The 13107-nt window shown below is 44.8% G+C and overlaps 1 protein-coding gene across 7 annotated transcripts in view; it reads right to left on the reverse strand.

The window, feature by feature from the left end:
* EPB41L3 (erythrocyte membrane protein band 4.1 like 3) overlaps nt 1-13107 on the reverse strand; it is a 144393-nt gene that overhangs the window by 20752 nt on the left and 110534 nt on the right. For 5 of the 7 annotated variants that reach the window (XM_070361514.1, XM_070361520.1, XM_070361518.1 and 2 more), the window contains exon 12: nt 8866-9086. In XM_070361514.1, coding sequence (XP_070217615.1) covers nt 8866-9086 — 221 coding nt within the window. The remainder of the gene's footprint in view (nt 1-8865; nt 9087-13107) is intronic. The other 2 variants (XM_070361517.1, XM_070361519.1) reach the window with 1 other exon arrangement.

Genomic DNA, 13107 nt, shown 5'->3' on the forward strand with positions numbered 1-13107 from the left:
CAATTGAAAGGTAAATAAACAAGTACATTTAAATAAAAAGCTACTATAATAGTCACTGGACTTTCAGCCCCTCATTTTTTATATCATTTTGATAATTTGCATCCATCTAAGACCATCAGGCTATCTGCATTACCCTTTAATTCTAAAAAGCACATGCCAGTGACTCTGGCCTATGTTTTATGTATGAAAAGTGTAACTTAACTCTCCAGCAGCATTGGTAACTAGATATTTTTAAGACTATATATTGTTTACTTTGTCCCACCCTCCAATAGAAAGAGGTATATAAAAGTATGGAATTTGAATATCTTGTTCCAAATAAACATTCAAATGAAGCAAATAATAATAATAATAGTAATGAAAAATAAGGAGAGAGGGAGGGAAAGAGACATTTAGTTGGAAACAAATAAAACAAAGCACAGCATTTTACAGACCCTAGGTTTTCACGGGAGAATTACAATAGGAATTTCAGGACTGATTTTTAATCTGTTTTATAGACGTTTACGATTTAGAACAAACACTTTTCTTTTTTTTTTTTTTTTTTCTGGAGGAGAGAAGAGCCATGGCCATTGAAAAGGAGACCTAAACATCTTACATAATATCAACTGACTTTCCCTTTGAAACTAGCAACTATTAAAATTCCCTTGAATGAAGCTGTGTGATTAATAATTTGTAAATGACAATCAAAACTCGGGGTTCTAAGGTTGTGAATCTGCCTCTTAGATCTTTCACTGCAAAGAACATGGGTTATCAAGAGGGAGGGCTGGGACATGATTAAGTTGACACAACTCTTGGCTGGCTTGACTTTTTGACCTGCTCCCAAGCTTTCATTTCCTATATTCCTGAAAGAAAAGGAGTTGTCACTCATGCTTGCCCTATGCACCTAAGTCTCTATCCTGGCAACCTGCTCCCGTGCCTAAGCGGGGCAGGGAACCCTTTCCAATAGGTTGGTAAAGAAACCACACTGACAACTGTCATGACCCAACCATCTTGGCAACACCTGGCAGGGGGGTGGCTATTAATCTTCTTATCAGGTGACCCTGGTGGTGCATTAACATGGTTTCACCAACTGACAGTCTAGGGCAAGGCTGGTTTGATTTAGGAAGACAGAGTTAGGTTGCTGTTGAAAGGTACAGAACAACTCAAGGAAACCTTAGGCTTTCGAGAACAAGTAAAAACGACTTGGTTCAGAGGACTAACTAGCTGTGCCAAAGGCCTCGAATGTTCTTCAAAGTATTTCTCTTCCCCCTTATGTTACTTCCCCTACGGCTTTAGAATTCACTTCAGCAGCGTTCCAAGCATCTTGGTACTGGAATTACCGCCACAGTTAATAATAAGAGAGAGGGGTCTCATGTCAGAATGACACCAGCTCTAATGCTTGCTATTTAACTCTGCGGCACGAGGGGAATGTTTCATATTTGAATTCCCATTTCCTTCTTGGAAAATGGGGAAATTAATAGCCCTAACTACCTGACACACACAGAGCTAAAAATGCCTATAAAATCATAAATATTGCTATGAATATAATACTGGGTTGGCCAAAAAGTTCAGCCAACTCAATGTTTCACCATTATTGCTGTTATTTTTCCTAGGTATACACAAATAAATAGTAGCTTAGGCCACATCTAAGCTCCTTTACATTCCTACTTAGAACCTAGTCAGTCAGTCCTTCAACAAATATAGTACCTGATCAGTAAACAGTTAAAGACTGAAGTCATAAAGGCTGAATAAAACAACTTTTATAGCAACTGTTTGGAGAATGGCAACCCACTCTACTATTCTTGCCTGGAGAATCCCATGGACAGAGGAGCCTGGCGGGCTACAGTCCATGGAGTTGCAAAGCGCTGGACACGACTGACCAACGGAACATGACTAAGTAAAACTGCAAAGTGTGTGCTGTACCATGGACTATCATATGATGTGTTTACACAATTTAAAGTGTTAAATCAGGTGGTCAATCTTTTCCTCCAGATTTAATCCATCTCCTTTTTTTGGCATCATCAAAAAATGCTTCACAAGTTGACACACAATTTATGGTGAACTAAGTTCATCTTATGTCTTTTGGGAGATGTAGATGATTTAGTATTCAGCCCCTCTGTATTTGAGCCAAATTTTAGAAGGACAAAAGAAAAAAATGGCCAACTGCCCTACAGTTTGAAAGGATTACAGCTCTCTACACTGGATTTCACTCTTGAGAAGGGCTGGGACTAATGAAGCCACAGCCACATGCGACAAATGTAAGCAGGGATGTCAAAATATTTAAAAAGCATTCCAGTCATTAGTGATTTTGCAAAACGAAAGTGACAGAGCTGAACTGCATGTTACAAAGTCTCCCGGTTTTGCTGCCAAAGTGCTTGAGGCCCAGGGAAGAAAACAGGCCGTGTCAACAAATGGTGATTTTTTTTTTTAAACTGAATGACCTACATCTGAGTTTTCTAGCTCAGCTTGAACCAGAGCACATAGCTCTTAACATTTGGGGTTAAGAGGCGACACTGAACAGATGGCCAAATACAAGGTCATGTGGCAGGAGGCTGTCATGGGTGGCCAGGAAGGCTGCCGAGGCCAGAGCTGGTTCACGGTCTCAGGGGTTTGCAGGAACAAGGAGGGTTTATGACACACCAGCCACGCTGCCACCAGCTTGCAAGGAGTAAGTGCTGTGATTTGTTTTGCTGATGTAACGCAGACATGCCCAAGTAGAACATTAATTTTCATGCACTGATTACAACAAGATGTATACCCTGGATTAGGCACAAGATCTGTGTGGTTGGCTACATAAAAGTTCAGTTATTTAACAATGCAGAAGAACATAAAATGGCAATCTTTTTGCCTTCTGTGAGCTGGATGACTAACTCCATTGCTAAAGGAATAGATGATATCCAGGTTGGAAACCAGTTAATAGTACAAACAGCTTTTGTAGATGATATTGTGTTCTTAAAGGCTGTATGTTTAGACCTACATTGTTTGATAATGCTTCTACTGTGAGAAACAGATATTCAAGACTAGGATTTACAGTGGTTTTTCTCTTAAAATATTTTCCATGTGTGAAAATAGTTCTATAACAGTTAAGATTTGGATCTAAGTCATGTAAGATCCAAGAACCTTGCAAAGGGTTCTTAGACAATATCAAATTGAAAGGCTAAACTTTTCTTTAGAACATCTCTCAGATCATTACCATTTTTTCCCTGCTGCCACAAAGAAATGGTCATAATACAACTAAATATAGATGCTTATGCACCTTGCAATGCTATACACTCACAGGTGTGCTGGAATTATCACTTCTAGCTGAGCACAGACCTGAATAGACTTTCTTTCCTTTTTAAAGTGCTGCTTTGACTTTGTGATTTTTTTAACTGCTAGGTGTATCGAGTTTGTCTCCTGCCACAAAACCCTTGTTTTGTGGGAAGAGAATTGCTGGAGGAGCTAGGGGAGGTGTAGGTGGGGGTGGGGGAGGAGGGGTGTCAGCCAGAGGCCTGTTGGCAGCTTCTGTACTTTTCCTGGCGTCTACTGAAGGCTGTACAAAGGGAAACCGCTGGGCTATTCACGTGCCAGTGCAGTGGTGGGAAGGGGAGCAATTAAAAGGAAAAACTACCAGCTACCATGTCACCTCCCCCAGTGGCTCAGATGAGGGATGCGGGTCAGCCCACTTTCAGGTACGGAGGTGGAAGGCTCAAGTCCTTTCCTGGCTGCCAGCCCCAGAGGCTCACCTACCAGACTGTCTCCACGTGGGTGGATCTGGGGCTCACGCTGGCCTGACAGCATGGTTGCCTCCCAATACCTGATCTGGCATTGCTTGTGCTCAAGGAATTTCAGCCCATTTTTATGGTGTATAGAAACCTAAAATGAGTCTCTCCCTGACTGTGTTTGAAAACCGCTGTTTTCAACTTCAGCTCTTTCTGCTCCCGTTTCTGACCCTGCCATAACTGATGTCACTGGGTGTTTTAAAAGGCTCCAGCCTATCTTTCTGACTCAACACAACCACAGGATTGGACTTTCCTCCAGGAGTCACACGGACAGTCTGGCAATGACCGTCAAAGAGCGGTGGGGGCATTTCAGAACCTCCAGGGAGGAGAGGGAGGCGCTTACAACCTTGGAAAGCCACCCTGGTGGTGATGTACCCTCAAGGGCGGGGCCCTTTCCCCGCACCTGGAGCATCCTTTACTGGGCGCGTATCAGCACACAGCATCACTGCATCAGGACACGTTTTGGTACCTTGCCTCGTCTAGCTGAAAAGTTACTTTATCTGTCTTCTGTGTCCTTTCCTTTATTGAATGGTAACTAAACAGAGCCTTTATTTGACCCTGAGTTCCTACAGAGCAAACGGGTTATTTATGTATGATTGCCTCGAGGCTGAGTGCTTTCCCATTCGCAGGAGGCGGTGGGTGGCAGCACGGGTCTGGCTGGGCTCAGCCTGCTGTGTCCACATGGTGTTGTGCCTAACCCCGGGGCTGGGGGGGGCGCATCCCCGGCACACAAAACCTCTGCACGGAGTGGCACAGACGGTAAATGAGGCTCTGAAAGGAGGACCACTATCGCAGCAGCCGTCTACCAAGTGTTTCGGACCGAAGCCCCGAACACGACAGGGACGTGTGTTCTATGCCGAGGTACACACCTCTTCCTCTGAACTGTCACTCGGGTCATTGTCTAGTGAGGCACTCAAGGAGGCCGCCTTGGGCTCCAGGTAGCAGAGGCACAGAGCCAGAGGGAAGGAGAGAGTGAGGGCATAGGGCACTGAGAAGGAGGCGGAGAGCAGGAAGAAGAAGATGAAGAGGAAGCAGGGCACGAGGGAGGGCGAGCGGATGGGGAGATAATGCTGCAGGCTCTGGGGCAGGAGGGCGCTCTCGGACAGGTTGGGGAAGGACAGGTAGCCATCATCATCCAGGAGAGAGGGGAAGGACCCAGGGAGCTGCAGGGAGAAGGAAAACAGGGTGGCCCCTCTGCCCGGCTGCGGTTTGTAGCCGAGAGCCACGTCGTGGTCCCCCGGGCACGGCTTCCCTCGGCCGTCAGGGTCCGAGGCGGGCTCCCCGTGCTGGCGCCTGGAGTCTCGGGCCAGCTCGACCCCCAGCGGGGACTGCCCGTTCTCCTTACACCTCCTGCGGAGCCCTGTGGGGGATGCAGGGGGACGGTGGGCTGATGGGGGGAGCGGGGGGCATGAGTCGGTGCCAAGCCCAGGTGACTGATGTGAGGGACAGCGAGAGAGACAGAGAGCAGCGAACAGAGGTGCAAAAGGACAAAAAGAAAACTGCGATTAGTTAATTTTCTTATGGGTACCGATATAAAATCGTCAAAACAAGAATTTCAGCACTGGGGTCGTTCATGAATCTTAAAGCATTCGAGGTACATGCCAACGCTCCCATGAAGAGCCATCGTTTTCCCCATTAGACCCTCAAGCCAAACATAGGGTAGGCTGTAAAAAAAGGTTGGAGGGGAAGATATCTGTGGGAAATCTCAGTATCTACATGTTTCATACGATTCAAAACTTGTGTTTAGACCAACAACTCCATGAATGGTTAGGATGCTGAGAGAAAATATAACTCTGATAACGTAAAACCAAGACTTTCAATAACTTCTCCTGATGTCCGGCTACCAGATCTGTCATGAGGGTTCAACTGGATTAAAATCACAGTGAATCCAATTTGCGGTCATTTAAAGCAAAATCTCCAGCATCACCTGTCCTTGGTTAGTCGATGATAGCCAAAACAAGGTGGTTTCCAAATCAAGAAGTTTCTGGCCCCATTCCTATCTGTAAGCAGTTCCCATGAGGGAAATCCACAGTGAACACAGTAGGAACATGAAGTCTCCGTGAAGAACCGAGGCTCTTCTGAAAACTCCTCTTCCGGCTCCATTTACCCATGGTGTACCCAGAGGAGCCTGAAGAAGTGCTTTCAATAAGCTAACTAGCCGAAAAGACTGTGTTTTTTTGTGATGTGGTTTATCAGTGTTTACTCTGTATTATGTGTGATCCATAAGTAATAGAAAGACACAATTTCCCAGTCTTCTGCATTTTCTTAGCAGAGGAGTGGTATGGTTTGAGTCTTTAAGAGGAAGATCTAGGCCAGCATCACATGAGTTTGCTCCCAGGGAGGGCTGTGCAGGGTTCTGTGGGCATGTGAAGCTCTTCACACCCTCCCTGGCCCCACGGTCTCTGTGACCACAGCCAGCTTTCTCTGCAGGTGGAGGGGGACTGCTGAGCGAGGAGGTGGGGTGGGCAGCGGGTGAGGGGAGAGGAAGCAGGCAAAGGCCAAACAGGACCTGGGTCCAGTGTAGAGGCCGCTGCCACCAAGGAGTTCAAGACAAGGTCACCTGGAGCCTGAAGATGACCGCACGTCCACCGTGTGTGTGTGTGTGTGTGTGTGTGCAAGTGTGTGTGTGTGCATGTGTGTATGCACATGTGTGTTTCTGCCTAGTGTCCTGATAGCATGGACATTACCCAGCTTGCTTTGTGGCGGTTATCCAACCCTGACTTGGGAAGTACAGAGGCAGAGGGTAAAAAATGCACAAATAAAATGATAGCATGGACCTACTATAATGCAGAAGTGTCTCTTTTTTGATATCAGACAAATATGTCTTTTCCTAATACTCACATTTGATGTTAAACATTGTACTTACACAAGACCTTGCACAAATTTCATTGAACTGAGGATAATGCAAAAGTTAAGAGCCCTCAGAAGGCTGCCCTGTCACCTGCGGTGATCATCGGGGAAACACATTCTTAAAGGAATCAGGGACCAGTCGTTTAAATACTGTTTTCAGTAACACACCTTCATTTTGGTTAACAAAATAAAAAGAGTGCTGTGTTCCTTTTGGAAGATGGAGAAAAATGAAATTACGGCTTAATCTTTTACACGGCTGATTAGAGTGGATTTTTAATTTTTTTTTTTAAAGAGTGGTTTTAAAACAGCTTTGTGGTGGTGGGGGTGGGGGTGGGGGGAGGGAGACAGCAGGCAGTTACTGCAGCAGGAGCTTTGGGCCCCAGCCTCTCAGAAGGCATCTGGGTCACGGCGCTCTGACTCTCACAGCCACGGTCTCCTTTGTCTTTCCATTCTCCGGTGGCACAAACGGCACCAAGTGACACCGGCTCAGGGCTCCATCTCACGTAAACAAATCCCTGATCTTCTAAAATCAATAAAGTAGGAGTGGATCATTTCAGGAGCAAAGGACAAGTCATTTACTTTTATAGCTTACTTCATCTTATTCGGCTTTCCTGGTGGCTCAGAAGATAAAGAATTTGCCTGCTAATGCGGGGGACCTGGGTTCGATCCCTGGATCGGGAAGATCCCCTGGAGGAGGGCATGGCAACCCACTCCAGTATTCTTGCCTGGAAAATCCCATAGACAGAGGAACATGGTGGGCTACAGTCCATGGAGTCACAGAGAGTCAGACACGACTGCGACTAACACTTTCATATTATTTACACATCCCTGAAAGTGGAGTGTTAGCCTGGGCAACTTCCAGAAATCATGGGACGCACTGGTTTTCAAGTATATTATCATTTTCTGATTAAGACCTAGTTAAAACCCGCCTTAACTGAAAAGGAGGTGTGTGAAAATGAAAGTCAGAACAATGCACATTTTTGTAGCTAAAGTGAGCCAGATATCCTTGTTGTTATGCCCTGTCTTTATTTTTGAGTTAGGCAAATTAGTTAATCTTACCCTAAGAAACTCTTGCCTGGAAAATCCCATGGACGGAGGAGCCTGGTAGGCTACAGTCTATGGGGTCGCAAAGAGTCGGACACGACTGAGTGACTTCACTCATTCCCTCACTCGCCCTAAGAAAAGGGCTGTGCACTGGGTTACTGGGATGTTCTATCATAAACAGAATGATGATACGTTTGCCAATCTGCCTGTTCAGAAGTCTCTGTTACATTCTTACCAAAAGTATTCTCTACAGAGCCCCAGGGGAAATTCCCACCCCAGCCTCTACATCTGAAGAGCCCGCCTGCAAAACAGCACTTTTGAATCAAGTTTAGCATCAATTTTAGCATCACCTCTAAGTTACACAGTATTTTTATTCTGCAGTTTCCTTTCTCCTTGTACATTCCTGGGTTTCCATGATTAATACATATAAACCTCCTACTGTATTTTTTGACTTTTATGGGAGCTGCTCTGCAAGATACATAAACCGGAACCAGAAGGATGCTATCTAGATGTTTTTTGACTTTCATTTTCTCAAAAAGTTGCTTTGTAGTGTTGGAACTCCAGAAATAACCATAATGTTATTTTTTTTTTTAATAAATTGAATTTCAGATGAAATGAAGTGACCGAATTCAGCGAATCAAGCACCCTGGAGAAATGACTGCCAAGTTCACCCTCCATCTCCCCTGTGAAGTCTGCCTTAACCCTTTTCCAAAATATATTCACTGGCTACTTTAATGATGAGGTTAAAATCAAAAGACTAAGAGAGAAAACAGCGTATGAATATGCAAGCTGTGGTCACTCAGTTACTTGCAGTCAAGAGTATGGCAAAGTCAATACCGTACATCTAGATAAATACACAGCCCTTGGGTAGGAGAATGGGGCCAGAAACAAAGAAAACAGCTTTAGCGGCAATTCTGAATTTTAAGCCCAAACACAAATAAATGGGTTAATATGCCGCCAAAAGTATTTTTAAGATCTACAAACAGGACAGCTGTTGAAAGTCTTACGTAGCACCTAAGTTGTTCAATAAGCAGTTTCAAAAAGTTAAAAAAGGGATCTTTCAGAGGAAAACTGTGGACAGAAGAAATAATAAAGACTGATAGTATGAATGTGACTAACGCTGAGCTATGAGTCAGCCTAAGTCTTATGTACACATTCCTGCTTCACATTCTCAGCACCATTCAGGAGTTCTTTAGAATCTGCAGGCGCCCTGGGAGGCAGAGGGGAGATGTACCTTTCCCTCGTGCCGGACGGCAGCAACCGGCGTGGCTTCCTCGGCCTTTTTCCGTCTGTCCTCCTCCTCGTCCCGCTCCTCCTCGGCCTTTTTCTCCGGAGTCACAGTGGTGATCAAGTTGGTCTGAGACATGCCCTTTGTGGTGATGTACTGGCCAGTACCAACCTCTGCAGCGGACACAGAATCCTTCATGTATATTTCATGGTTTTCATTCACTGACGCTAAAAGCAGATACAATTGGAGAAATAAAGTCTGAGATAGTTAAGTCAGAAGAAGGATGGACGCCACCCATTGTCCTATTACAGGGAAAAAAAAAGCAAAAACCCCCGTAAAGCACCAGGTTTCTCTTCAAAAGACACATCAGCCTTGCAGTTACTCTCATCTAAGCAACAACGCAGTTTCATATTTCTGTCACCTGTAACTGCGTCTAAGCGTGATTTCCATGCTCATCTCTTAAAGCCACCAGCACAGTGTTCATCCACTCGCAGGCTCTCTGGTAAGGATGTGTGTGAGGGTGGATGTGAGTGGAAACCGGGGAGCAATGAGTGACTGCTGAGCCACTTACCCACAGAGTCAACCAGCTGGGCAGCAGCACTCGGAGGCAAGTTCCACAACTAACAGCAGATGACTGCCCTCCTACACTTGACTTTAAGCACATCTTTGGAAGTGCCAGTCGTTGAGGAGCACTGAATTTTTTTGTAGTGTTATTGCTATTGCTACTACTACTATTGTTATTAGTGGTTGAAAAGTCTCTCTCTCCTACAATATAAAAGCTACCTAAGTTATACTGAAAAGCAGCCATCTCAGCAGGGATGATACAATTCGGATGGCAGCTCTGCTCAACTGAAGTGCAGAAATGTTTTAATTTTTACTGCGTTTTAAAAAGACTGCCACAATGTGCATACATTCATTCGTCTCTGGTATTTGGGGAAAGGAAGACAAACACTGCTAATGTAATTCATGCAACTGCAAAGCATGCAAATGTAAGAGATGTAAGACCCAGCCCTTCCTCCCAGCTAAAATGTCTTAGTGAAAGAGATACCTGATTTAATTAAATTTTTTGAAATTTGTTACTCATTCTTTTAGGGTTTAGGTATCATAAAATTTACTAAAATTTAGAAAGGTTACTTTTCAAATCACAGGCAAAATTTAATCTGCTTTCATATTTTTGGGAGTTTAAGACATAAACGTTAAGAAAAAAAACTCTGAACTCCTTTGAATAGTAAACCATTTCACTAAAATACCTTCACTAAGATATTTTACATCTCCATCTAGTGACAAAAAAGCTTGTATGAGACAGTTTCCTAAAAAGGCTTGTTAGGCTTTTCTCATAGAAGATGCAACCTTGCAAAAAGCAGTAGCTATTCCAACATGCAGCCATGGTCCCCGACACAGCAGCACAGAAAACATACGAGAACCGGCAGGACCCCAGAGAGTGGGACAACACACACTAGCGTCACTTTGGGGCGGGGGAGAGAGACACAGCACGGAGTTAGTACACTGGTTTCACAGTTGGCTTCTGTCTTCTCAGCAATCACCATCGCACAGAGGGTCCCAAGGAAAACAGCATTCACAGCAAATGTGTCCCCTTGGGTTCACATCACAGAACCACGTGAAGGACATTCAGGGCAAAAAGCTGTGATTCTACATGAGCTCCTCCAACACTGACTTAAAGAACACACACCAGTTTACACAGATGCTTTAAAGAAGAGCAGATGAGACGATACGGAGAGAAGGTGCCACTGCGGATGTGAACTTTCAAAGAACTTAATTCAGCTTCGAACAGTCCTAGTAAACTGTGTTTCCCGAAAGCTTGGTTCTCAGAGATTCTAAAAATGGAACACTCTTGTAGAAGGTAGGGAAAGGTAACTGACCTTCCTAGGCCCGCTCACAAGAGCCTAAAGAATGACTCTCAATATGCCTGCTGAGGTCTCAGGGTCACATCTGGAATAAGACTGCTTTCACCAGCGTCTTATTCACTCTTTGCGACAACCCTGCCAGAGGTGGCCATGATGCCACCTTACAGATGGCGCCTAAACCTGGGACCTGGAGATGGTCAGCCACTCACCCACTGCCGTACCGGGAACGGGTCTGGATTTATCTACACCAGCTGAGCGTTCTTCCCACTTCACTAACAGAACTCATAAGAAGAACAGAGCACTAATAACACAGGTTTGACTCCCTCTATAAACTTTTTAAAAATTTCTGTAAACTTTGTATAAAGTACTCCACTGGGACAATTCGTTTTTCATTTTATGTGCATTGTTTTCATTCACGTCATTAGAATCTGCAAACTGCAAAAGGAGCTCTTGGTCATGGCAGCAAGTCAATTTACAGAGGCTTTCTCTTCTTTTCTTCAGTCTGCTCACTGCCCCACCCTCCTTATTCCACTGTCACTGCAAACTCTTTGGTACATATTTTCCTAACTTTCTCTATATCCACACAAGCATAAGCACAGAACATGGTGGCGGGGGCAGGGGAGACACCGGGAAAGTACAATGTAGGAACTCAGTGTGCTCAGTACTGTTGGATATCACGGCTTCTTAGCCCCTTCAGCGGCTGGAGCCAAGAATCAAGAGTTATAAATTATGACTTCATGTTGTTGGGCTTCCTGATAGCTCAGTTGGTAAAGAATCCGCCTGCAATGCAGGAGACCCTGGTTCGATTCCTGGGTTGGGAAGATCCGCTGGAGAAGGGATAGGCTACCCACTCCAGTATTCTTGGGCTTCCCTTATGGCTCAGCTGGTAAAGAATCCACCTGCAATGCAGGAGACCTGGGTTTGATCCCTAAGTTGGGATGATCCCCTGGAGAAGGGAAAGGCTACCCACTCTAGTATTCTGGCCTGGAGAATTCCATGGACAGATATATTCAGATAAAGCATTATAGGATTCTTTATCTCCCCTCATTCATATTTGTATCTCCTTTTGCAGTCAGAATCAGGATTTCTAACAACATCAATGCAATATAGCCTTTTAAGTCAAGAAATTTGGGGAGTATGTCACCCCAACAGTCACATCAGGGCTTGGTGAAAGGGAAGGAAGGACTGAGACTCTACAGTGAGCTGAAGGCAGAGAAGGTCAAGGGGGAGGTGATCCCAGGCATCTGTAATAATAACTTTTGATTCTATTTATGCTTTTGCTTATTATTAAAATCATATACTCATGCTAGAAACATCACTTTGTATGTCCAGGACAAGGTCCCTATAACACATCTCATGTCCAGGAGCTCTGGGTTAGGAGACAGAGGCCTGGGGCCTAAGTCAAGCCTCACAGTCATCCCATGGAGTCTGGAGGGGATGGTTCCAGGACCTTCGAGGACAACCAAAAACTGGATGCTCAACTCCCTGACACAAAACGCTGTACGTGGCACAGCGATTACATTCGGCCTCTGCTCTGTGGATCTCACTTCTGAGGATACAGATATTCTGACTTTAGCTGCAATGTCTTAGAGCAGAAAAGCACACCAGTGTGTAACTCTGCATGGCCACAGAAAACTGCCCCATGACGCAGAAACTTGCTGAATACTCCCTTTTATGCCTTAAAAATGTTACTTAAGTGATTGAGTGATTCTCTCCCCATCATACGCACACCTGACTTAAAGGTGGAGAATGTTTACAGCCACCCTCCCAGCCCATCTGCTGGAGTGATTAATATAAACCAGGAGGAGGTCACTTGGAGCCCTTCACTGTTATTTGAATGTCATCCTTCCTATAAGCTATTATTCACTGACAGATAAAAGTCACATTTCACTGCTGACATTTCTAAAGGAACAAGAGATACATTTAATGCAGTTTTCTTTCTGAACCAAATGATCTAAAATAAACCTGATAATCATTTAAGATCTGCTGGTGAGAGAAGCAAATGATGTAAAAGTATGTGATTCCTATACTGAAGAATAAGAGCATCCTTCTCCAAATTCAGGGTGCCAACTTATGAAAGCTGCCTCATTCTCCAAGTACCATTCTTTTGTGTGATTTTACATAAACCTACCATGGCTTCCCTGGTGGCTCAGGTGGTAAAGAATCCGCCTGCAATGTGGGAGACCTGGGTTTGATGCCTGGGTTGGGAAGATTCCCCTGGAGATGGGAATGGCAACCCACTCCAGTATCCTGGCCTGGAGAATCCCCATGGACAGTGGAGTCTGGTGGACTACAGTCCCTGGGGTCGCAAAGAGTCGGACACGACTGAGCGACTAAGCACGGCACAGCAGACATCAGACTCACAAAGGCACCTTTTTTTTTG

Source organism: Bos mutus, chromosome 24 (genome assembly GCF_027580195.1).
Source record: "Bos mutus isolate GX-2022 chromosome 24, NWIPB_WYAK_1.1, whole genome shotgun sequence".
NCBI classification, from domain to species: Eukaryota; Metazoa; Chordata; class Mammalia; order Artiodactyla; family Bovidae; genus Bos; species Bos mutus.